Raw genomic sequence first — 27771 nt, 5'->3', positions numbered from 1 at the left:
AATTTTGAAAAAGCTTTCGCGATCTTCGAAGCTTCTGAGACCACAAAGTCGCAGGCTGAAGAGCTTTTTGTTGAAAACTGCAATGTAAACGTTGTAAAAAAGTGCAAATATATCAAGAAATATAATAATACATCGACAAAACCGGCTGAGAGCCAGTCGGCATTTGGGAAAAAAGGTCATGTGATCACTGTGCGCGGGAACACCATCCAAATTAGTGTTTTGCATATGGCAAAATTTGCAATGGCTGCGGTAGCCACATAACCATTACAGCATGGAAACTTCTCGGCCCTTCTAGTCCATGCCAGTCTCTTACTCTCACCTAGACCCACCGACCTGCACTCAGCCCATAACTCTCCGTTCCTTTCCTGTCCATATATCTATCCAATTTAAATTTAAACGACAACATCAAACCTGCCTGAACCACTTCTGCTGGAAGCTCGTTTCACACAGCTACCACTCTCTGAGTAAAGAAGTTCCCCCTCATGTTACCCATAAACTTTTGCCCTTTAACCTCAACTCATGTCCTCTTGTTTGAATCTCCCCCACTCTCAATGGAAAAAGCCTATCCACGTCAACTCTATCTATCCCCCTCATAATTTTAAATACCTCTATCAAGTTCCCCCCTCAACCTTCTAAGTTCCAAAGAATAAAGACCCAACTTGTGCAACCTTTCTCTGTAACTTAGGTGATGAAACCCAGGTAACATTCTAGTAAATCTCCTCTGTACTCTCTCAATTTTGTTGACCTCTTTCCTATAATTCGGTGACCAAAACTGTACACAATACTCCAAATTTGGCCTCACCAATGCCCTGTACAATTTCAACATTACATCCCAACTCCTATACTCAATGCTCTGATTTATAAAGGCCACCATACCAAAAGCTTTCTTCACCACATGAAATTCCACCTTCAGGGAACTATGCACCATTTTTCCTAGATCCCTCTGTTCTACTGCATTCTTCAATGCCCTACTATTTACCATGTAGGTCTTATTTTGATTAGTCCTACCAAAATGTAGCACCTCACATTTATCAGCATTAAACTCCATCTGCCATCTTTCAGCCCACTCGTCTAATCGGCCTAAATCTCTCTGCAAGCTTTGAAAACCTACTTCATTATCCACAACTCCACCTATCTTAGTATCATCTGCATACTTACTAATCCAATTTACCACCCTATCATCCAGATCATTAATCATTTTTCCTGCTGTTGTAGAAGTAGAAAGAAGGACAATAGAATGAAACAAGTAAATGCTGTGCTTGAAGATGAACAAGAGGAATTTTATATAGATGTGCTTTGTGAAAACAAACAAAGTAAGAATGACTGGACTACTCCGTTGCAAGTGAATGAAAACAATATTCTGTTTAAACTTGATACTGGGGCACCAGTAAATGCTCTTGCAGGATCTGAGTTTAATGCTTTAAAGCCAAGACCAAAGTTCATCAGACTAATATTAAAGTGACTGATTATTCAGGTGCAGACATTCCAGTTAAAGGAACTTGTGTGGCAAAAGTATCACATAAAAATACTGTGCACATGCTTTCATTTGTGGTCGTGCCAAAAAATGTACAATCAATAGTTGGTGTATCTGTCTGTGAAAGACTGCATTTAGTGAAAAGAATTTTTGTCTTGGATAGTGACACGCAGCTGGAGCGACAGAATGTTGCTTTACAGTGGGCAGAAGGTGATGTAACTCGACTGCAGGTCCAGCTCATGGAGGCAAATGCTGACATGGAGAATATAAAAGCAGTAGCTGCTGTGTCTGAGATGACCAAACAGGGGGCAATTGATGATGTGAAAAAGGAAGAGGTTGCTTCAATGCAAGTGATAATGAAAGAGACACCGAGAGAATATGAGATTCAGACTAATCACCGTCTAGAGCAAGAACGCTCACAGTGGGCACAGTATAAGGAAGAAGTGAAAGCACAAGTAACGGAATTGAGAAGTTTCATTGAAATGATGAAGTCTCAGCATAAAAAAGAGACTACACAGTTAATGAATGAATTAAATGAAGAAAAAAAGATTTGTATTTCATTACAAATGGAAGTGGAAGGAATTAGGAATGATACAGTCCAAACAGAAGCAGGAAAGCAGATTGCTGAGGAGGATAGTGTGAACTGCTTACCTGAAATTCCAGATTCTAACCAGGAGGCATGTGAGAGTATACCAAAAAGTTCAATTGAGATACATAAAGAAAAGCTTAAAGCAGAAAAGAAGAAGCACAAAAAGAGTCATGACCCAGATAGCGAAGAGCCAACTTCAGAGTTTCCGTTAGCTGATTTGTTTATTGGTTAGTGTTGTTATTTGTTTTTCTTTTTAAGGAAAAGCAGATGTGATTCTTCAGAGATTCAGTTCACTAATGCAGATGAGACAAAACGTAAATAATAACAAGGAAATACAAGATCTATGTGTACCACTTAGGAGGTCTACTAGTGTTGGTAAACCCACAGGGAGACTGATTGAGACTTGTTGAATTATGTATTTGCTTTGATTAATGTTGTTATTTTTTCTTTTTAAGGAAAGGAAGATGTGGTGGTATCACGTGCAACGATGTGCCAGTACGTGATTGGACAGAGCACTGAGGATGCACGGGGCTTGCCAGAATGTTTCAGCATGTGGTGGGGTTAGGACGTGTTTGTTTATTACTGTAAATATAAGTTCTCTAATTCTTCCGGAATCTGATTCTTTACTGTTAACCTACGGTACGTTTAAATAGAAGAAATATAACATATGGTGACATATATGTACTTTGTCTTTGACTAATATTCTCAAACCTCCTTCTTTAAACATTCTCAACCATTATTCATTTAACAATCTTTAACGATTTGACAGGAATTAATTTGTTCAATAATTACACCTTTCACAATATCTCATTGAATTTAAGCCAATCAACAGCAAAACTTTTCCTTTAAGGAGAAAATGATGTCCGCAGGATTTACCAAAACCAACAAATGAGAGACTTTATGTTAAGGGACTAAAGAAACCAGGATTGTCTTCAGAGCAGGGAAAACTGAGGGGAAATTTCACAAAAGAGTCCACAATTGTTCCTTATTGGATAAACAGAACCAAGCTAAAGCAAATCAATTAAACAATGCAGTCTTTCTGTTATTCCTGCACAGAATGCAGATGTCAAAAGCAAGCCTATATTTATTCCTCTTGGTAATTATTGTGCCTGAAAGGATGCTGGTGGGGAAATCCCATCGTGAATCACTGCAGTCTTTATTACGAGGTGAACTGCGGTTTTAATGCAGTTGCATGGCAGGATAGGCTGGTGAACAATCAGAAGTGTTCCAATGCGTCTGGAGTCAGTGTTGGCTAATAGTTACAGGTGGCAGATTTGCTTCCCATAGAAACATTTTCTGATGACACAGTCCTCTGTTAAATGACTCTTGAATGGACCCTTTAGTATGATATAGATAAACTCTTGATTTCTCAATCTACCTTGTCATGGCCCTGTGATTATATTTGCCTACATGTAGCACACTCTCTCTGCAGCTGTAACTCTGCATTCTACATTCCATAAAGTTTTTCGTTTCCTACTATCCCAATGTTTAGAATAATTTATCTGGATGGTATGTAAACAGCTTTTCACTCTATCTCGGTACATAAAACATAAAACATTACAGCACAGAACAGGCCACTCTGCCCACCTCTTAGCCTCCTCCAAGATCAACCTAAAACTTAGCTTCACAGAACGCTCTGTTTTACCATCATCCATGTGCCCATCTAAGTGTTTCTGAAATGTCCCTGATGTATCTGCCTCAACCACCACCCCTGGCAGGACGATCCATGCACCCACCACTCTCCGTGTAAAATGCTTACCTCTGATATCTCATACCTTCTTCCAATCACTTTGAAATTAAACCCTCTTGTATTAGTCGTTTTCACCCTGGGAAAAAGTCTCTGACTATCCACTCAATCGAAACCCCTTATCATCTTGTACGCTTCCATCAAGTCATCTCTCATTCTCGCTCACTCCAGAGAAAAAAGCTCCAGCTTGCTTGACCTATCCTCATAAGGCATGCTCTCTAGTGCAAGCAGCATCCTGATAAATCTCCTCTGCATCCTCTCTGAAACTTCTACATCTTTCCTGTAATGAGGTGACCAGAACTGAACACAATATTCCAAGCGTGGTCCAACAGGGTTTTATAGAGCTGTAACATGTGACAATAATAAACCAATTACACCGAACAGTAGTTCATGGTCATTATCACACCTTTGCTTGCAATCTAGGAAAGAACATCCGCCAATTTCAGAGCAGCATAATCCCACAAACAGCGATGAAACTTTACCCATATACAATTCTGTCAGTGATGTCAGCTGAAGAGTAAGCACTGGCCAGGCAACGGGAGAGAGCTTCCTTGAGATAACAGATGGGGCGATGAGTTAATATTTCATCCTCGGACGCTGCACAAATCACTGCCTAGAGCTCTATTTGACTGAGTCATGGCTAACAGCTAAAAAAGATTTGAAGCCATACTTGTGACATTTAAAGGAATTCAATGTTCTTAATTATATGGTTTTACTGTCATAGCAACGAAGGACTGCAAAAAACAGCTACAGAACACTTCACAAGATTCACTCAGATTGTTATTTGGCTCACAAGAAGATTTGTAAAAGTTATATTGATGCTTACAGAGTAAAGACCTGATGTTACAGCGTCCAGTCCATGTTATGACAATAACTATAGTCGTGTATATTAGATTTCAGCATTAATGATGATGTTGAAATCTATCCAGTGAGGTTTCTTTCTGTGTCATGTCAATCTTCCCATTGTCACCTTCCTAAAAATAGCATACAAAAAAAATATGGAATTCATCACAGAAATAATTTCTACCTACTTTGCCCAATTTGCCACCTCGTGCATACATTAACTGGTATGGCCTGCAATAGAGAGTGAAAATTGCAGCTGGTTTAAGTTCGGGTTGATGTTAGTAAATTCAGTGATAAATTCATTCAGTGAAGGGAGGGAGGGTGTGAAGTGGGAACAACATGTCAGAAGCACTCGTTTTACCTTGCTGCTGTCGTCTCGCCCAACGAAACCATCTCAGCCCTTAACACTTCACATGCCAGTGCAGCAGGGATACTTGAAAAATGGAACGTGCAGCACAATGACATGTCCCGTACCCAGTATGCCTGTGACGAAAACGGCACCAAATTAAATAAAACCTATCTGCCTGCACATGATCCTTCGCTCTTCATTCCCTGCATGTTTATGTGGCTGATTAAATGCCTCTTGAACACTGCTATCATGTCCACATACCACCACCACGTCTGCCAGCACGCTCCGTGCACCTACCACTTACCCCACACATAGTGAGCTGGTACATTGTTCGAGGAAGTTGGCCCTGGTTAGTGGAAGCAGGAGCATAATGGTTAGATTACTGAAACAGCATCTAGAGTTCCGGACCATTAATGCAGACGCATTAAATCCTACTTCTCAGCCAACGCCATCCGAAGCACAAGCCTCCCCACCATCTTCAAAAGGCCATGCTTCACAAGGGTGGCATCCATCATTAAGGACCCTCACCACCCAGGACATGCCCTCTTCTCATTACTACCATCAGAAAGGAGGTACAGGAGCCCAAAGACACACTCAATGTCTTAGGGACAGCTTCTTCTCTTATGCCAATAGATCTCTAAATGGTCCATAAATCTATGAACACTACTTTTGCTTTCCTTTTGCACTACTTATTTACTGTCATATATATATTATTGAATTTTATAGTATATTTTATGTATTGCACTGTACTGCTTTTGCAAAACAACAAATTTCACAACATATGTCAGTGATACCAAATTCTGATTCTGATTCAGCTGGGGAATATAATTAAACCAAATTTTAATATGCTTGTTACAACAACAATTACTCTACAAATTTATTGTAGAGTGCTATCTGAGTCATTGATCTCCAGCAGGGAAGGAAAGCTGCTGTACTGCCCAGATGTGATTCCAGACCCATCAATACAATTGACCTGTTACTATCTGCTCAGTGCAGTGGACAATAGCTTTAGACAATGTTCAGCACTGCTTGTGAGGTCCATAGTCTGTGGACAACAAGTAACAACAGGTCACTAGTCAGGCTGGTATTTTTCACAAGGTGAGGTCAAGACTGTTCATTTTCTCCACATCAATGCATGTGCAGTACTAGTCTCACAGTGTCATACAGCGCAGAAGCAGGCCTTTTACCATCATAAATCTGGAACAAAGGTGTTGGATTGTAGGATTGTCCTGCATGGAGACCTCTACTGTCTAAAGTTTAGAAGGAAGAGAAACAATCTTATTGAAGTATTCAAAGCCCTTACAGAGCTTGACAATGTAGATTCAGGAATGATATTTCCCCCTGGCTTGCATGTCTGCATCCAAAGGTCACAGTCTCAAAATTAGGGATTTTCCGTTCAAGACTGCAGTGAGATTTCATCTGGAATTTCACAGAGAAGAGGGTTGTGGAGGTTCAGTCACTAAGTATACTGAAGGCAGAGTTTTAGATATGGGAATTGAGGGATGTGGGTGACCTTATAGAGCAGGGGTTCCCAACCTGGGTTCCACAGTCCCCTAGGTTAGTGGTAGGAGTCCATGGCATTAAAAAGTTTGAAACCCCTGGTTTAGAAGGATATATGCAGGCAAATGAGACTGGCTCAGAGAAACATGGTCAGCAGGGATGAGATGGGTCAATAGTCCTATTTTTATGCTGCAAGACTATGGATAATGCAGTAGTGGGGTAAAAGACCCACCATTGTTTCATGAAAGAGGCATGAAAAGATGAATGGTCTATGGCTACATCTCTTTCTTCGAACAGTTAAGGACAGTTCAGTGGGTTGGTTGGGTGTGAGAGGGAACAGACGAGAGTGAGGAGCATACCTCATAGAGTCACGCAGCATGGAAATCCTACTGGCCCAAGCCAACCAAGATGTCTAACTAACCACTGCCATTTGGTGATACCCCTTTAAACCTTGCCTATCCATTTACTTGTTTAAGTATCTTTTAAATGTTAAGGTGCATGCCTCATCTACTTCCGCTGGCAACATTCCATATACTAATCACCTTCTGGATGAAAAATCTGTCGCTGTGTTTTCTAATAAATCCCTCCCCTCTGGCATTAAATCTATATGCTCACCTCTGCCCTTATCTCTTTTTCTATTTCCGTTCTAGTTCTCCCCCCACTGCACTTCTCCTGATGGCATGAACATCCACTTCTCTACTTTCCTGTAATTTCCCCCCTTCCCCTTCTTCAATTTCTGACACTGCCCCCTTCTTTCCCCTTCTCTTTGCCTCACCTCACTCTGGTGCCCCTCCACCTTCTCTTTCTCCTGTGGTTCGCTGTGCTCTCCTATCAGAGCCCTTCCTCTTCAGCCCTTTACCTCTTCCGTGTATTCCCTTCCAGCTTGTAGCTCCATCTCCCCTCCCAGGCTCTCACCTGGCCTCACCTATCACCTGCCAGCTTCCTTCCCCTCCCCCCCCCATCTTCTTATTCTGGCTTATTCCCCCTTTCTTTCCAGCCCTGGTAAAGGGTCTAGGCCAAAACGTCGACTGTTTTATTCCTCTCATAGATGCTGCCTGATCTGTTGAGTTCCTCCAGCATTGTGTGTGTGTGTGTGTGTGTGTGTGTGTGTGTGTGTGTTCCCTGTACAATCTAGTTTTCGATTCCCCAACCCTGGGACAAAGTCTGCACATTAACCCTGTCTGCGCCACTCATGATTTTATACAGCGTGACCAGAACTGTATACACAGGTGAGAAGAAAATCTGCAGGTGCTGGAAATCCAAGCAACACACACGAAATGCTGGAGGCACTCAGCAGGCCAGGCAGCAGCTCTGGAAAAGAGTGAAGTCCACCTTTCGGGCGAGACCTTTCATCAGGACTCAGTCAGCTGAGTTCCTCCAGCATTTTGTGTGTGTGTCGCTTGTACACAGGTGAGTGAGTGAGAGAGAAAGATGCATGAAGAGCTCACCTATCCACACTGATTACACACAGGGTCATGATAGAAGCCGTGCAGCACATGACATCCATGGCGATGAAAACGTTGCAGAAAACTTTGCCGAAGAGCCACTCGCCCCCGACCAGGTCCGTTATGATCACGAAGGGCATGACGGCCAGGGCCACCGAGAGGTCGGCAGCCGCCAGACTCACCACCAGGTAGTTGGAAGGCTGCCGGAGCTTCTTGACGATGCAGACCGAGATGATGACCATGGCGTTGCCCGCGATAGTCCACAGGGTGATGATAGACAGCACGACCCCGATTATGACTTTCTCCACGTCGCCATACGGCAAAATCTCCTCTGTGCAACCGGTGAAATTGCTCCGGTTGCCCGACAGTTGGTCCGCCTCTTGCCTCAGGCTGGAGTAAGGTTTTTCCGTGGGGAAGGGGGAGAGAGCTAGCTCCTGCCGATGGCCGAGGGTCTCCGCGTGGTCTAGAACCCGCTGGCTGAGTTGGATGGGGTCGGCGTGGACAACCATTGCTGACGGAAAGAGGGAGAGGGAGAGTGACTCCGAGAGCGCCGAACTGGCCCAGGCGGCCCTCTCGGCTCTGGCGAGTGGCCAACACCTCTCAGGACTCTATGTAGCAAAGACACCTGCTCCCCATTCCTTCACCGCCGCCTTGCTCGAGCCTCCGGTCTCCCGGACCAGAGAGCGACACACACATCGCTCTCCTCCAGACCATCGCCACCCAGCAACAATCCCGTGCAATCCGACCTCTGTGCCGGCCAGGATGGCAATTGTCCGATAGCCTCCAAGTCTCTAATCGCCTTCAAAAACTCAGTCTCTTCGCGGCTTGCAGGCTACAGAGAATCGAGCTGCAGCGCACTTCCTCAGTCGCGGTTGCTGACAGCTGGCTGATTCGAAGCAAGCTTACAAACCCATTTCTCTCGGCAAAAAAAAAGTTTGTCAACCGCACGCAACTCAACCGCTTCCTTGAGTCTCATAGAACAGAAATACTCATTTTACCTAGAATCGATTTTTTTTAAAAAAAAATAACGGCAGATTCTCAGCCAGAACGCATTTCGATTCCAATCCACCTTATTGTAGGTCCGGGGACAGGTAAAGCGTTTCCCTCTCGGAGACGGAATTCAGGAATGTTATCGAGAGGTGCGGGAATCGCCGCGTTCGAGTCGGACTGCTCCGTCTCTCCGCTGAGGCGGGCAGCTTTGAGGAAAGGGATGGAGTGGGAGAGGGCGGATAAGCGACCCTCTCTATTTATATAACACAGTAGCCGGGGGGCAGCAATCTGTTCCTGCCTTCGCAGAGCCGTCGGGAGCGAGCTTGCAAGTGCAGCGAACGATAGCGTTAACCCCATCATATCTGTGTGAACGGAACGGACGAGGGGGAAGAATCTGCGGTTAAAGGTGGGAGACACCGGACACTGCAGATGCTAGAATTGGGATCAGCAAACAAACTGCTGGAGGAACTCAGTCAGTCAGCATCTGTGGAGGTGGGCGGGGAAGGGGGAATAGTCAGGGTTTCGACTAACTCGCTACCTCCGCAGATACTGGTCTGCCTGCTGAGTTCCCCCAGCAGTCTGCACGGGGGGGGGGCAGGGTTGGAATGTTTAACTGCCATTAAATATATGTGTTGATAATGTGTGGTGATATATTTTCTTGAGGGGAGAAATACATTCAGTGGCCACTTTATTAGGTACACCGTACTCTTGCTCGTTAATGCAAATATCTAATCTGCCAATCATGTGACAGCAACTCAATGCATAAAAGCATGCAGACATGGCCAAGAGGTTCAGTTGTTGTTCTGACCAAACATAAAAATGGGGAAGAAATGCGATCAATGTAGCTTTGACCGTGGAATGATCTTGGGTGCCAGACAGGGTGGTTTGAGTATCTCAGAAACTGCTGATCTCCTGGGATTTTCACACAGAACAGTCTCTAGAGATTACAGAGGACGGTGCAAAAAACAAAAATAAAGCAGTGAGCAGCGGTTTTGTAGGTGAAATCACCCTGTTAATGAGAGGGGTCAGAGGAGAATGACCAGAGTGGTTCAAGCTGACAAGAAGGTGACAGTAACTCAAATAACCACAAGTTAGCGCAATGGTCTGCAGAGAACATCTCTGAATGCACAACATCTTGAACCTGAAGTGGATGGGCTAGAACAGCAGAAGGCCACAAATATACACCAAGAGGCCATTTTGTTAGGTACAGGAAGTATCTAGTACAGAGTGAAGAGGAAATTGTTTCACTGGCAAATGAGCATTTCGTTCCAGCAAGCAGCTATGACGTAAATGCCAGTAATAATTGGTTTCTGCTTTACGGATAGAACAATTCCATAACCAATTACCTGCCTCTTCTTCACTGTTTTCTCTGCTATGCTTTTCTGGCATGAGTATCTTCACCCTCATATCTCACTCGGCAATCCAAAATCCTTTCCTTCACATTTCAACACCTTCATTGTTTTCAAAACTTCAGCCCCTGCCTGTCCCTTGCAAGAGAAATAACAGGGAAGCTGTAGGACACAAAATAGTACAGATCAGTACAGGCCCTTCAGCCCACAATGTTGTGCCTATATTTTAACCTACTGCATGATCAAACTAACCCTTCCCTCCTACATAACCCTCAATTTGTTTTCATCAATGTGCCTATCTAAGAGACATTTAAATGTCCTTAATATCTCTACCACCACCCCGGAGGCAAGTTTCATACACACACCTCTGCCTCTGTGAAAAAAAAACAGCTCCTGACATCACCCCTATACTCTCCTCCCTGTCTTAAGTTATACCCTCTTGTATGAGCCATTTCCGCACAGGAAAAGGTACCTGGCTGCGCACACGATCTACGCAGAAAATGGTTTGTATGGCCAAGGCAGAGAAGGCACACATGGAGAGGCAAGATCAGAATCAGAATCAGGTTCAATATCACCAGCATACGTTGTGAAATTTGGTGACTTTGCAATGCAATACATAATAATAGAGAAAAAGCTGTGAATCGCAGTAAATATATATATATATAAAATCGTTAAATTAAGTAAGCAGTGCAAAAATAGAATTAGAAAAGTAGTGAGGTAGTGTTCAAGATTTCAGTCTTCATTCAGAAATCAGATGGTAGAGGGGAAGAAATTGTTCCTGAATCATTGAGAGTGTGCCTTCAGGCTTCTGTACCTCCTCCCTGATGGTAGGAATGAGAACAAGCCGTGACCTGGGTGACGGGGTTCCTTAATAATAGACATCGCCTTTTTGAGGTATCACTTCTAGAGGGATGGGGACAGGTGCAGGCAAATAGGACTGACGTTGATAGACATCTTGGTCAGTATGAGCAAGTTGGGTTGAAGAGGCTGTACTGTTCTGTGTTCCGAGTGCTCTGTTCTATGACATTAATGCAGCAGACCAAGTTATAGGTAAATGAGATTAACATAGCTGGATACATAATGACATTATGTAACCTGGAAAAGTGTGAAGTAATTCACTTTGGAAGGTTGAATTTGAAGGCAGAATACAGGGTTAATAATGGGAATCTTAGCAGAGGGATTTTAGCACCATGTCCACAGATCCCTCAAAGCTGCCACACAAGTTGATATGGTTGTTAAGAAAGCATATTTTACATTGGCATTTATTTATCAGGGGATTGAGTTCAAGATCCACAAGGTAATGTTTCAGCTCTGTAAAATATTAGCTAGACCACACTTGAAATATTATATTCAATTCTGATTGCCTCATTGTAGGAAGAATGTGGATAGGGTACAGAGGAGATTTACTTGGATGCTGCCTGGATTGGAGAGCATGTCTTAGGCTGAGTGAGCTAGGGTTTTCCTCTTTGGAGCGAAGGAGGATGAGAGGAGACTTGATGGAGGTGTACAAGATGATAAGATGTGCAGATCGAGAGGATGGTTAGAGACTTTCACCCAAGGTGGAAATGGCTAATGCACAATGGCTCAATTTTAAGGTGACTGAAGGAAGTATAAGGACGTCAGAGGTAAGTTTTTTACACAGAGTGGTGAGTGTGTGGAATACCCTGTCAGAGGTGATGATAGAGGCAGATACATTAGTGACATTTAAGAAACTCTTAAATAGGTACATGGGTTATAGAAAAGGGGGGCTATGTGGGAGTGAAGGATTAGATTGACTTTAGAGTGGGTTAAAAGGTTGGCTGAAGGGCCTATACTCTGCTGTAAGGTTCTATGATGAACCTAATTCCACGCTCTATTGTCTCTATGACTATTCTGGTTCAAGGAGGCTTGTTTTGTGTTTGAGGTGGCTAGGATTCAAATCAAAGCTTAAGAGTGTTCCCTGGGCTGGATAGTCCTGACTGCTGATATTGACAGTGGAAGGTGGTGTTGGGGTTAATCCACAAACAACTTTGATGTCAGTCCAGCTTATTTGACTGTGAATTGGATGGAAATTCCCCAATGACAAACCGGAGGCAACTCTGCTAAATTTAGGCAGAGATAAGCATCAGCACTTTTCAAAATTCAGCAAGATGTAAATCCATTGGCTTTCAGTTGCCAGGAGATATTCCATCTTGTAAGAAAAAGGTACTGGGCTTTGTAGCACAGCAAGTTAAATGTAACTCCAATGCCTATTGTGATGGAAGGTTATCGACCAGAAATGTTCACCTTGTGTCTCTCCACTTTGATTAGAATTTCCAGTGTTTCCTCTATTTCAGCTTTCCAGTGTCTATGAGTTGTTTATTGATTCATGGGATGAGATGGTTATTTGCAAAGCCAGGACTTTCCCCTCATTCCTATTTGCCTTTGAGTAGGTGATGGGTAGGTCTTAAATATCTGAATTCCTTCTCAAGAAGGAGCTCCCAAGATGGAGAGAGATGTCCATGGTATTGACCTAATGGAAACCGAGAAGTGTCAATATTTCCAAACTTGGGTCATTACTTACTTACTGTCCATTATGCTGCTGGCATTATGGCAGCAATAAAGGTCTTCCGTCTCTGTCTGTCCATACCGTCGCACACAGATATAGAAGAATTTATCATTGCTGTTTCCGTAACACCATTTTTGACTAGTCAGGGTTGTTAGCCTTGAACTGAAACCCCATGGTGGACCACTCTTAATCTGGCCTCTAATCTTTGACCTGTTTGGTATGGGTGACCCTATCAAGAGCCAAATCACAAGGTCCTGAGTCTAGGTGATATAGCTCTCTAGGTCATTGGTGAACGCAAGCCTCCAAAGCCTACAACAAGGTTGCAGTCCTCTTGGAGGAAACTTGCATCATATGTATCAGCTATTGGAGCAGGAGTTAGATTGAATATCAATCAGGTTGAAAAAGTACAGAGAAAATTTACAAGGCTATTGCTGGGACTTGAGGACCTGGCTTATATTGAAAGGTTACATAGGTTTTGGACTTGATTTCTGGAGTGTAGGAGAATGAGGAGAGATTTGATAGAGGTAGGCAAAATTATGTGGGGTATGCAGTAGATAGGGTAAATGCAAGCAGACTTTTTCCACTGAGGTTAAGTCAGACTAGAGGCCATAGGTTAAGACTGAAAGGAAGAATATTTAAGGGGAACCTAATGGGGAACTTAGAGGGTGGTGTGATTGGGGAATGATCTGCCAGAAGTAGTGGATACGGGTTTGATTGCAAAAGTTAAGAGAAGTTTGGATAGGTACATGGATGGAAGGGGTGTGGAGGGCTATGGTCCAAGTGCAGATCAATGGAACCAGACTGCAAGCAATTCAGTATGGACTATATGGGATGAAGGGTCTGTTTCTGCACTGCAATGCTCTCTGAATCTCTATGAGTTGACCAAACATTTACCTCCCAGGTTTCATTGCAGTTAAAAGTTAAGGGTCTGTTGTCACTGATATAACAAGCAGGGTAAAATTATGACATTGGCCTCCTTTAAGGGATATTTGGGAACCATTTGAGTTTCTAACAACATCCTGAAATTTCATGTCACCATTAGCTTTTCGGTTGCTCAAGTTGTAGACAATTCACTTTCTAAGTAATTGTTTGTTTATTGTATTTGCACAGATTGTCTTCTTTTGCACATTGGTTCTTTGTCAGTATAGTTTTTCATTGGTTATATCGTATTTCTTGGTTTTACTCTGAATGCCTGCAAGAAAATGATTCCAGTGTAGTATATGGTGACATACTGTTTACGTACTTTGATAACACTGGACAACAAAGATTTTGCTTCCTGAATACTTTTGAGCATACTTTATGGATTTTTGGGCTGCTGATCATGAAAATCACCATGAAATTTGTACCATTTTCCAGTGGAACTGGAGAAAATCGCATGGAAGGCATTTAAGGATGTTGTTGAAAAATTTCTTGGCAATGACAAAGCATGAATCTACAAACGTGTACATGAAGCTGATTGACAACATGCTTCAAGAATACAAAACCATGAAGTACAACATGTCACTAAAGATTCATTTTCTGTGTTCCCATTTAGACTTCTTCCCTGCAAATCTTGGTGCTGTCAGTGGCTGAGCATGGTGAAAGGATTCACCAGGAAATTGTAGTCATGAAGAAACCATATCACGGCAACTGGAATCCATCAATGCTGGCTGATTATTGTTGAACAATTAAAGGAGAAGCTTCAGACACTAAGCCCAAGTGAAATAAACAACAAAACATTCTTAGCTTAGTTAAACTATGCCAAGTGTCAGTACTGTTAAGCAAGTAAATGCATTGTATTCAATAAACATTATTTTCTTGTTTCTCCAAATTCTTACATGTTACAAGTATTCAGAAATCATATTTCTGTTCAGCTTCAAGTGGTGTATCCTAAACAAAAAAAAATTCCGAGGAAGCAAAATTTTCGAAAAAATTTGCTGTCCAGTGCAATAAGTTTACTTTGAACCTCGAAACTGGCCAGCACAGGTGAGATGGGCTGAAGGGCCTGACTCCATGCTCCATGTTACTCTATGATTCCCTGGTTTAATGTGAAACGTACTGGAATGCTGGTGCAGTCACATCACCACCATGTCACAGCGCTCTGATAGCCCTTACTGTTGAAGTGAGCTTTGCAAATTGCTGTAATGCATCTCATATAAAATATATACTGTAACTGCAGTTCGCCAGAGTGGCAGGGTGCCGAGCTGCTTCAGTGTTGATAGAGACTGGATCCAGCTGAGTGGTGAACAATCTATTTGACTCCTGATAAATCCTGTAGTCCTGTCATTGAAAGTATAGAAGGTTCAGAAGATGAGTCACTCACCTCAGAATATCCAGGCTTCTCTGCAACCTTGTAATTGACAGTTTAACCCCTTGTCGATGGTGATTTAGAGGATACTTACACTGAAGGAAATGGCAATGGTAATGACATTTATGAATTGTTGAACTTCGTTGGGGCTATTTTTTAGACACGGCTATTAAAGGATGCTAAAGCGGTGTAAACATTGACTGCAATGTTAAAAGTCACATCTGGTTCCAGCTATGGATTCAGGCCTCCCAGTATGGTGTTGGCCCAAAGATCTCTGGTATGTTCAACCCATTCACCCCTTTTCCCAATAGTTTTCTATCCAGATTCTGCACTCTAACCCCAATGCTCTGCATTGATATCTTCTGTCCCTTCCCCTCTCTCTCTCCCACAGCTTTATCCTGTGCTGTTTCACAGATATAACTTGACTGCAATTTCTGTTAATAAGACCAGGAACAGAATGGTTTCTAAGCTGTGTCACAAACGTGAGAAAACCCCCAGATGCTGGAAGTCCTGTTGAAGGGTCTCGGCCTGAAACATCGACTGCATACTCTTTCCCATAGGTTCTGCCTGGCTTGCTGAGTCCCTCCAGCATTTTGTGTATGTTGCTTCAGGTTTCTAAGCTGTATCCTTAGAAACATTGAAAATAGGACCTTAAGATATAGGAGCAGAACTAGGCTATTCAGCCCATTGAGTCAGCTCCACCATAAGACCATTAAACCACAAAGGATAGGAACAGAACTCTGTCATGTGGAGTTTGCTCTGCCATTCAAACATAGCTAATTTATTAACTCTCTCAATCTCATTCTCCTGCCTTCTCCCCATAACCTTACTAAAGAAGAACATAACAACCACTGCTCTAAATATACCCAATGACTTGGCCTTCACAGCCACTTGCAGCAATGAATTCCACAGATTCACTACCCTCAGGCTATTGAAGTTCCTCCTCATCTCTGTTCTCATCTTCTATTCTGAGGCTGTACCCGCAGGCCCTAGACTCTCCCAGGTATACAAAATCATGAGGGGTAAATGCAATCAGGCTTTTTCTGCTGAGGCTGGGTGAAATGACAGCTAGAGGTCATGGGTAAGGATGAAAGGTGGAATATTTAAGGTAAATCTGAGGGGGAACTTCTTCACTCAGAAGGTGGTGAGAGAGAAGTAGATATGGATTCAATTTCAATATTTAAGAAAAATTATGATAGGTACATGGATGGGAGGAGTATGGAGGACCATGGTCCATGTGCAGGTTGGTGGGACTAGTTCAACATGGATTTGATGGGTCAAAGGGCCTGTTTCTGTGTTGTTATGGTATATGACTCTATTACTCTATGACTATATTGGAAACACCTTCTCCACATCCACTCTGTCGAGGCCTTTCAATATTCGATGGGCTTCAATGAGACCCCCCCACCTCATTCTTCCAAACTCCGGCAAAGACAGGCTCAGAGCCATCAAAAGCTCTTCATACGTTAACACTTCCATTCCCAGGATCATTCTCGTGAACCTCCTCTGCACCCTCTCCAATTCTGGCCCAAACTGATCACAACACTCCAAATGTGGTTTAACCCAGCGGTCCCCAACTACCGGGCCGCAAAGTATGTGCTACCAGGCCACGAGGAAACAATATGAGTCAGCTGCACCTTTCCTCATTCCCTGTCACGCACTGTTGAACTTGAACATAGGGTTGCCAACTGTCCGGTATTTGCTGGGACATCCCGTATATTGAGCTAAATTGGTTTATCCCATACGGGACCGCCCTTGTCCTGTATTTCCCCTGCTAAGGTAGAGCGTTCCTATGAAACCTTTCGTGCCAAAATAGCATGAAGCAAAGAAGCAATTACCATTAATTTATATGGGAAAATTTTTTGAGCGTTCCCAGACCCAAAAAAAACCTAACAAATCATACAAATAACACAGAAAACTGAAAATAAATAACACTAACATATAGTAAAAGCAGGAATGATATGATAAATACACAACCCATATAAAGTAGCAATAATGTATGTACAGTATAGTCAGGAAGATGAAGGCAAAACCGATTTGTGGGGAAAGAAATTGGCACGTCACGCACGCGCACACAGGTGCCCGCGCAGGGCTTCATGGTCGTAGTCTTTCCTGGGGTAACGTGTCCTGGGATTTGACTACTACTTTTGTCCCTAATTTGGGAATGAGAAAGTTGGCGACCCTAACTGTAAAAGACATGTTGAGGTGAGTCTCCCGGGTCGGCTGGTCCGCAAGAATATTGTCAATATTACACCGGTCCGCGGTGCAAAAAAGGTTGGAGACCCCTGGTTTAACCAATGCTTTTTAAAATCTCATCATTACATCCGAGGCAATTTGGGCTGTACCATTTAATATGATCATGGCAGACCATAAATCTCTATACCACTCTCTCCCAATAGCCCTTGAAGACTTTTACTTAACTCCTTCTGAAATATTTCTTATGGTCTTATAGGAGAATGGGGTTGAGTGAGATAATAAATCATTCATGATGGAAAGGCAGAGCAGACTAGATAGGCCAAATAGTCTAATTTTGCTCCTATATCTTATGGTCTTATATGACTATGTTCACTATGGAAGAGAGTTGACCCTCTGAGTGAAGAAATTCCACCTTTTCTCAGTCCTAAATCTTTTGTCCATAGCCTAAGAATGGCACCCTCTATTCTAGACCATCACATACCAGCCAAGGTGGGTTGGAAGATGGCTAATGTCATTCCATTGTTAAGAGGGATAGCAAGGAACAGCCAGCAAACTACAAGCCGGTTAGCCTGACATCATTGGTGGGGAAATTACTGAAGGGAATTCTGAGGGACAGGATCTACCCAGATTTGGATAGGCAGAGTCTGATTAGGAACAGTCAAAATGGCTTTGTGAAAGAGAAGTTATATTTGATAAACATTTTAGAGTGTTTTTTTGAAGAGGTAACAAAAGGGTAGATGAGGGCATGGCAGTGGATGTTGATGAATTGGACTTAATTAAGGTCTTCAACAATGTCCCACAAGATAGGCTGGTCTGGAAGGTTAGGTCCCAAAGATTCTAGAGCAGGGAGTCCTGACCTTTTTTATGCCATGAACCAATACTATTAAGCAAGGGGTCTGTGGACTCCAGTTTTGGAACCCCTAACTAAGGGAGAACTAGTTGGGGTGGATTCGAATTTGCCACAGAGATGGGAAGCAGAGGACAGTGGAAAGGGTGAATTCTGAGAACAGAGGCTGGTGACTAGTGGTGTGCAGCAGGGGTTAGTAATGGGACCTTTGTTATTCGTTACTTAAATAAATGATTTGGATTCAAATGCACATCTCGATCAGCAGGTTTGCAGATGACACACAATTAGGGGTAGATGTTGATGGTGAAGAAATTTGTCAGAGATTACAAGAGAATCTTGATGAGTTAAGGAAGTGGGCCGAGGAGTGGCAAAAGGATTTCAATACAGTCGGCCCTCCGTATCTGTGGATTCAGCCAGCCACGGATCGAAAATTCCAGCAAGTTCCAAAACGCAAGACTTGACTTTGCCACCTGCCGAGCACTACGTTGAATCCACGCAAATGAAGTGATGTGTGGGTATACCCTGCTGCAGCCTCCTGCCACTTCACAGATCCTCAGCCTCTCTCCAGCACTTGTTGTTTGACCATTGTTCACCTCGCATCTCGTTCGTTCGCTACTTGTGTTGTGAGCGAGAGGAAGGAGCTTAAGGCTAGTAAAGGATGGCTGGCTAGCTACGTAAAGTGCTACAGCGTCAAGAACTTAAAGATCACGGGAGAATCGGCACTGGCTGACATCGAGGCAGCATCAGCGTTCCCAGAAGAGCTACGATGGTTGCATCTGTACCGAACATGTACAGACTTTTTTTCTTGTCATTATTCTCTAAACAAAACAGTATAACAACTATTTACATAGCATTTACATTGTATTAGGTATTATAAGTAATCTAGAGATGATTTAAAGTATACAGGAGGATGTGCGTAGGTTATATGCAAATACTATGCCATTTTAGATAAGGGACTTCAGCACCTGCAGATTCTGGTATCCGCAGGGGATCCTGGTACCAATCCCCCACGGATACCGAGGGACGACTGCACAGTTAAGTGTGAGACGATGCACTTTCCATACAAAGGGTGATGAGTATAAGGAATAAGCTGCCAGAAGAAGTCATAGAGTCAAACAGTTATAGAAAACTACAGCACAGAAACAGGCCCGTCAGCCCATCTAGTCCATGCTGAGCCATTTAAACTGCCTACTTGCATCAACATGCACCCAGAACATAGTCCTCCATACTCCTACAATCCATGTCCCTATACAACATCAACATCTCTTTAACATTGAAACCAAGCTTGCGTGCACCACTTGTGCTGGCAGCCTTTCCATACCCTCACGACCCCCCTGAGTGAGGGAGTTTCTCCTCACGTTTGCCTTAAACTTTTCACCTTTCACCCTTAACCTAAGAACTCTACTTGTAGTCCCACCCAATCTCAGTGGAAAAAGCCTGCTTGCATTTACCCTATCTGTACCCCTCATAATTTTGCACAGCGCTATAAAATCTCCTCTCAATCTTCTATGTTCAAAGAAATAAAATCTTAACCTATTAAATCTTTTCTTATAACTCAGGTCTTCCAGACCCAGCAACATCCCTGTAAATTTTCCCTGTGCTCTTTCAAACTTATTTACATCTTTCCTGCAGGTAGGTGACAAAAACTGCACACAATACTCCAAATTATGCCTCACCAATGTCTTATACAACTTCAACATAACATCCCATTTCCTGTATTCAATACTTTGATTGATGAAGGCCAATGTGCCGAAAGCTTTCTTTATGACCCTATGTACCTGTGACACCTGTTCTAAAGAAATATGGATCTGTATTCCCAAATCTATCTGTCCTACAGCTCTCCTCAGTGCCCTACCATTCACTGTGCAAGACCTATCCTGGTTGGTCCTACTGAAGTGCAACACCTCGCACTTGTCTGTCTTAAATTCCATCTGCCATTTTTCAGCCCATTTTTCCAGCTGGTCCAGATCCCACTGTAAGCTCTGATTGCCTTCCTTGCTGTCTACTACATCCCCAATCTTGGTGTCATTTGATGATTCAGTTAACCACGTTATCATTCAGATCATTGATGTAGATGACAAACAATAATGGGCCCGGCACCAATCCCTGCAGCACACCACTAGTCATAAGCCTCCAGTCAGAGAGTCGACATTTGCTTCCACTCTCTGGTTTCTCCCACAAAGCCAATATCTAATTGAATTTACCACCTCATCTTGAATGCTGAACAACTGAACCTTCCTGACCAACCTCCCATGCATGACCTGGTCAAATGCCTTGCTAAAGTCCATGTAGACAACATCCACTGCCTTGCCTTAATCAGCTTTCCTGGTAACTTCCTCAAGAAACTCTATAAGATTGGTTAGGCATGACCTCCTATGCACAAGCTGTGCTGATTATCCCTAATCAGGCCATGTCTATCCAAATACTCATATATCTGGTCCATTGGAATACCTTCCAATAACTTTTCCACTGCTGATGTCAAGTTCACCGGCTAGTACTTTCCTGGTTTATTTTTAGAGCCTATCTTAAACAAAGGAACAACTATAACTCCTTGCCTGCTCTCCACCCTCCGGGCTCACCTCCCCACTTCTCTTGCTCCCCAGGCTTCCTGTCCCATGATCCTCTCCCTTCTCCAGTCTGGTATCCCTTTTGCCAATCAACTTTCCAGCTCTTAGATCCACCCCTCCCCTCTTGTCTTCTCTTATCATTTCAGATCTCCCCCTCCCCCTCCTACTTTCAAATCTCTTACTATCTCTTCTTTCAGTTAGTCCTGACGAAGGGTTCCGGCCTGAAACGTCGACTGTACCTCTTTCTATAGATGCTGCCTGGCCTGCTGCGTTCCACCACCATTTTTTGTGTGTGTTGCTAACAATAGGTAGCCTTCAATCTCCCAGTACCTCACCTGTTGCTAATGATGATTTAAATATTTCTGCTAGGGCCACTGCAATTTCTGCACTTGCCTCCCACAGGGTCCAAGGGAACACCTTGTCAGGCCCTGGGGGGTTATCCAACCTAATTTGCCTCAAGACTGTAAACCATCTCCCCTTCTGTAATCTGTGCAGGGTCCATGACCTTGCTGTTGGCTTGCCTCATTTCTGTAGGGGAAATCATGCTTGACTAATCTTCTGGAATTTTTTGAGAATGTAACTATGAAAATGGACATGGGAAAGCCAATGGATATAGTGTACCTGGACTTTCAGAAAGCCTTTGATAAGGTCCCACATAGGAGGTTAGTGTGCAAAATTAGAGCAAATGGTATTGGGAGTAGGGTACTGACATGGATAGAAAATTGGTTGGCAGACAGGAAACAAAGAGTAGAGATTAACGGGTCCTTTTCAGAATGGCAGGCAGTGACTAGTGGGGTACCGCAAGGCTCAGTGCTGGGACCACAGCTATTTACAATATACATTAATGATTTAGATGAAGGGATTAAAAGTAACATTAGCAAGTTTGCAGATGACACAAAGCTGGGTGGCAGTGTGAAATGTGAGGAAGATGTTATGAGAATGCAGGGTGACTTGGACAGGTTGGGTGAGTGGGCAGATGCATGGCAGATGCAGTTTAATGTGGATAAATGTGAGGTTATCCACTTTGGTGGCAAGGACAGGAAGACAGATTACTATCTGAATGGTGTAAAGTTAGGAAAAGGGGAAGTATAACGAGATCTAGGTGTCCTTGTTCATCAGTCACTGGAAGTAAGCATGCAGGTACAGCAGGCAGTGAAGAAAGCTAATGGCATGTTGGCCTTTATAACAAGGGGAGTTGAGTATAGGAGCAAAGAGGTCCTTCTGCAGTGTACAGGGCCCTGGTGAGACCACACCTGGAGTATTGTGTACAGTTTTGGTCTCCAAATTTGAGGAAGGACATTCTTGCTATTGAGGGAGTGCAGCGTAGGTTCACGAAGTTAATTCCTGGGATGGCGGGATTGTCATATGTTGAAAGATTGGAGCGACTGGGGTTGTATACACTGGAATTTAGAAGGATGAGAGGCGATCTGATTGAAACATATAAGATTATTAAGGGATTGGACATGTTAGAGGCAGGAAACATGTTCCCGATGTTGGGGGAGTCCAGAACCAGAGGCCACACTTTAAGAATAAGGGGTAGACAATTTAGAATGGAGCTGAGGAAAAACTTTTTCACACAAAGGGTTGTGGTTCTGTGGAATGCTCTGCCTCAGAAGACAGTGGAGGCCAATTCTCTGGATTCTTTCAAGAAAGAATTAGATAGAGCTCTTAAAGATAGCGGAGTGAAGGGATATGGAGAGAAGGCAGGAAAAGGGTACTGATTGTGGATGATCAGCCATGATACAGTGAATGGTGGTGCTGGCTCAAAGGGCTGAATGGCCTACTCCTGCACCTATTGTCTATAGACTCCTGAGTAAATACAGATCAAAGAATCTACTTAAGTTCTCCCCCCATCTCTTTTGGCTCCACACATAGATAGAAACATAGGACAAATTTTGTCCCTTGCAATCGATTTGCTCTTAATATATCTGTAAGGATTCTCTTTCACCTTGTCTGCTAGGCTAAACTCAGGCCTTCTTTTTGCCCTCCTGATTTCTTTCTTAACTGTTCTCTTGCATTTCTTATACTCCACAAGCACCTTATTTGTTCCTACCTGCCTATACCTGTTATGCATCTCTTTCTTTTTCTTAAGACTCGATATCTCTTGAAAACGGCTTTAGTGCGTTGAGTTGCACTAAATGTTTGGCTGATTAGATATTGCAGTGATGAGCAAGTGTACGGATGTACCTAATAAAGTGGTCACTGAGTGTATGTGTTAAATTGGTAGAAGAATGCAGTCCTCGGGCTTGTGGGAAGCTGAAGAGCTTTGACTTGGAGGGCTGGGAGGTGAAGTAGGCTAAAGAGGTATTTTTCAACCGACACAGATGAAATGGTTCTGTTGGCCTCCTGTGTTAGAAAACGGCATGATTCAAAAATTCAATAGTGAGTCACTCCGTGTTCAATTACAGCTGCCGGCTCCGATGAGATTCTTCTTTACTAAACATGCACAACCATCAGCTGACAGCACCAGTCACCCTGCAGCAGAACATGGCTATCAAAGAAGTGGCTGAGGATCTCTGAGCCCAGGTGACTGCACTGAAATCCCAGGGCAGCAATAATTGGGCCACACATCCCAGTCTGTGGAGTGCTTTACTTTGAAGAGCTGGCCTGATAATCTCTGCCCTTTCATTATCTGGCTACGATATAAGCCAACGCCATCACGATTGCAAAAATTATTTTTATTTATTGAGATACAGCATGAAGTAAGCCCTTCAGGCCCTTCGAGCCCCCGCCGTCTAGCAATCCCATGTTTTAATCCTGATCTAATTAGCGGACAACTTACAATGACCAATTAACCTACTAAACAGTAGATCTTTGGACTGTGGGAGGCAACCGGAGCATCCGGAGGAAACCCACATGGTCACGGAGAGAAGGTACAAGCACGTTACAGGCAGCCGCAGGAATTGAACCCGGGCTGCTTGTGCTGTAAAGCGTTGTGCTAACCACTACGCTACCATGCTGCTAATACTGTGGAATAATAATTTAATAATAATAATAATAATTTGTTGTTACCGTCTTTCCAGAGTACGTTATACAACAAACAGTGTACAAAATGCCTTTCTTCCTCAATTCTTTTCTGGATGGAGAGTCAGCTTAATCTGCATAAAAATCAATCTGCACAGAGCTTTGCATTCTTCTTGAAGGGTTCCTCTGTTCCCGTAGTGTATCATGCATGGTGTCAGCTGTCATCCAGCAGTACAAGCAAATCTGCTTCACTTGGCACTTAAACAGACTTACAATCCTCAGGAAACTATGGCTCAGGATCTTTCAGCTAATAGAAGCAAAGTCTTAACAGAGGAGCTCCAATCTCTCTTTGTGATGTTCATCGGGAGAGCAGTTCCCTTTCATGGAGTCACACAGCATAAAGAATTGGGCCTGTGGGCGCACTGTGTCCATGTCAATGATTATGTATCTATCTACAATAATTCCATTTACTGCCTCACGGTCTGCAGCCTTTATACTTAGTGAGTCATCCGGATGTTAAATTTATCTTAAATACTTCTTAACTATGTCTTCAAATTTCAAAGTAAATTTATTCTCAAAGTACATATACTGTATGTCATCATATACTACCCTGAGATTCATTTTCTTGGGGGCATTCACAGTAAATATAAGGAAACACAACAGAATCAATGAAAAACCACTCACAACAGAGACAGACAAACAACCAGTGTGCAAAAGGCAACAAACTGTTCAAATACAAAGAGAGAAAAAGAACAAAATAGTAATGATAAATATATAAGCAATAAATATCAAGAACATGAGATGAACACCCATTGAAAGAAAGTCCACAGATTGTGGGAACAGTTCAGTGATGGGGCAAGTTTATCCCTTCTGGTTAAAGAACCTGATGGTTGAGGGGTAATAACTGTTCCTGAACCTGGTAGTGTAAGATCTGAGGCTCCTGTATCTCCTTCCTGATGGCAGCAGTGACAAGAGAACATGATCTGGACACTGGGAGTCCTTGGTGATGAACCAGTGTTCCTTGTAAATGTGCTCAATTGTAGAGTGGACCACGCATGACGAACTGGGCCAAATACACAACTATTTGTCTTAAATTTATTGATTACAGCTCATCATTCAATGCTATCAATCCCTCAGTACTCAGAACCTGGGCTTCTGGACCTCCCTCTGCAACTGGATCTTCATCTTCCTTATCAGGAGACCATAGTCAGTGTGGATTGGTAATAACATCTCCTCCTCACTGATAATCAAACTACTATGCACCTCAAGCACATGTGTTTAGTCCACTGTTCTGCTGCCTCTACAGACATGAATTGTGTGGCTGAGGACAGCCAAATGCCATCTATAAACTTGCTAATAGCTCTGCTGTTGTTGGTAAGATCTGAGATGGTGATGAAGAAGCGTACAGGAGTGAGTTAGATTGACTGGCTATTTTCTCGATTAGTTTTTGTTCTTTGTTAAACAAAATAAGCAGCTGTCCCGATTAACCGATGGCCCAATTAAACGGAATCCACTGTATTAGGAATTTGCAATGGTGTGTTGGTCAAGGTGTAATACGCAACAAAAAACAGCACTGAACAATTATAAATGTAATATGCTGTAAGGCTTCACTGCTAATGTAATGGCCTCTTTGTAATGTTTCACTGCTAAGGCTAAGGTAATGGTTTCTCTGTAGCAGCAATGTTTGGGTTATGTCTGGAGATAACGGGGACTTTGGAATGAATGTTAGCCAATGCGAGGGGTGTTATTCTTTCTTGTGGGTCTGGAAGAGGGATTTTCGCGGTCTTTTGTGGGGGAGTGATGAAGGGCAAATACGCAAATGGAGAGTGTCGGTAGCCCGCCGGATGGAGTGGACTGAGGAGCGAGGGTCCGAGGGTCGGCTACACTTGGAGGAGGATGACGGGAACAAATGGACGGAACCGTGAGCTCCAATGTTTGTGCATTAGACTGTTTCATGAGAATGGTCCCTTTTCTTATTTTTGTTTCTTTACGAACCAAACAGGCAAATTAAGAATTATAAAGCTCAATTGTTGAATTGCATACTGTTTGTTATTTTGTGGTACTAATTTATAACAGGGGACACATTACGCAGCCACCACCCAAATGAGATTTCTTAAGTTTGGCCAAGTTGGGGGCTATCATCCCCTAGATTAAGCTGCTAGACGAACTGAATGTTACATAAAGAATAAAGAACTATTTATATAGTGTATATACACACGGTGTACGTTCATGGTTTCTGCTACTGTAGGCCATCTACTCCAACGTTCAACATGTTGTGTTCTTCACACCACTGTGGTTACATGTGGTTATTTGAGTTACTGTTTCTTTCTTGTCAGCTTGAACCAGTTTGGCCATTATCCTCTATCATTAACCAAGTGTTTTTACTCACAGAACTGCTTAACACGAGATTTTTTTTTTGCCATATTATAGGTTGGTTAGGTATTTTCATTAATGAGCATGTGTACTGGTCTAGCTAATAAAATGGCCACTGAGTGTAATAAAGTTGGTGGTTAAAGGATGGCATTGACAGTGGAGCATGTGCATTGCCATCATATCCATGGACTGTACCCGTGGAGATTATCACAGCTGTGGAATGGAGTATCCACAGAATCATAAGCAATGAGTGCCTTTGATAAATATATTTTTGTGAGCAGTTTTGTGCCCCATATCTAATGTAAGGAAGGATGTGCTGGCATTGGAGAGGGTCCAGAGGTGGTTCATGAGAATAATCTTGTAAATGAAATGGTTAATATAAGAGGAGCATTTGATGGTTCTGGGCCTGTACTTGCTGGAGTTTAGAAGAAGGTGGAGTAGGATCTCACTGAAACTTATTGAATATTGTACGGCCTGGACAGAGTGGATGCAGAGATGATGTTTCCTATAGTGGTGCAGTCTAGCACCAGAGGCACAGACTCAGAATACAAGCATGGTCCTTTAGAAAAGAGATGAGGAGGAACTCCTTTAGCCAGAAGTTGGTGAATTTGTGGACAGTTGCCAGAGACAGCTGTGGAGGTTGTGTCATTGTGTATATTTAAAGTGGAAGTTGATAGTTTCTTGATTAGTCAGGCCCCCACTCAACTGCCATTCACCCCCTCACCTGTATCCGCCTATCATGTTCCAGTTCTTACTCCACCCTTTTTATATGAGCTATCCTCCATCTTTCTTTCAGTCCAAATGTCTCGAATGTTCATTTCCCTTCATAGGAGCTGCCAGATCGGTTCAGATCCTCCAGAATTTTGTGTGTTGCTGTGGATTCCAGCATCTGCTATCTCTTGTGTCTCTAACTCTCTATGAAACGGTTAACATATGAGGAGCTTTTGATGGCTCTGGGCATGTACTTGCTGTAGTTTAGAAGAATGAGAGGGATTTCAATGAAACCTGTCGAATATTGAAAGGACTAGATAGAGAGAGTGTGGGAATGATATTTCCTATAGTAGGTGACTCTAGAACCAAAGGGCACAGCATCAGAATACAAGGATGTCCCTTTAGGACAGAGATGAGAAAGAACTTCTTTAGCCAAGGGGTGGTCAATTCATTGCTACAGTCATTGGTATGTTTAAAGTGGAGCTTGATAGGTTCTTGATTAGTAAGGACAACAAAGGTTACAAGGAAAGATAGTGAATGGGGTTAAGAGGGATAAAAAATCAGCCATGATGGAATGGCGGAGCAGACTCAATGGGCTGAATGGCCTAATTCTGTTCCTATGTCTTATGTATTTGCGATGTTTTTGCTATTTCTTCAAAGAATTCCAACAGATTTGTCAGGGAATATTTTCCATTGAGGAAACCATGCTGACTATGGCCTATTTTATCATGTGCCTCCAAGTACACAAACTTCATCCTTAATAACTGACTCCAACATCTTCCCAACCACTGAGGTTTCCTTTCTTCTGCCTCTCTCCCTTCTTGTTAATGTCACTTCCAGTACACAAGTGTAAAGAGAACAAAATAATTCTTAGTCTGGATCTGATGCAGCACAAAAAGATAAATAACACACGAATAAAAACACAATAAATATGAATACATAGTTTACATACAGTGTTCTGTGCATAGACTGATTACATGACCATAAGCACAGGAGTGTCTGTATACAAGGTG

At 42.9% G+C, this 27771-nt stretch overlaps 1 protein-coding gene across 1 annotated transcript in view; it reads right to left on the bottom strand.

Moving 5' to 3' along the window:
• LOC140196101 (5-hydroxytryptamine receptor 7-like) overlaps positions 1 to 9119 on the bottom strand; it is a 67958-nt gene extending 58839 nt beyond the window's left edge. The window contains exon 1 of the mRNA XM_072254811.1: positions 7951 to 9119. Coding sequence (XP_072110912.1) covers positions 7951 to 8456 — 506 coding nt within the window. The 5' untranslated portion in view covers positions 8457 to 9119. The remainder of the gene's footprint in view (positions 1 to 7950) is intronic.
• Between the last annotated feature and the right edge of the window lie 18652 nt (positions 9120 to 27771).

The sequence above is a fragment of the Mobula birostris genome, chromosome 4 (genome assembly GCF_030028105.1).
Source record: "Mobula birostris isolate sMobBir1 chromosome 4, sMobBir1.hap1, whole genome shotgun sequence".
NCBI lineage: Eukaryota > Metazoa > Chordata > Chondrichthyes > Myliobatiformes > Myliobatidae > Mobula > Mobula birostris.
This window is presented reverse-complemented; position numbering and strand designations above follow the sequence as displayed.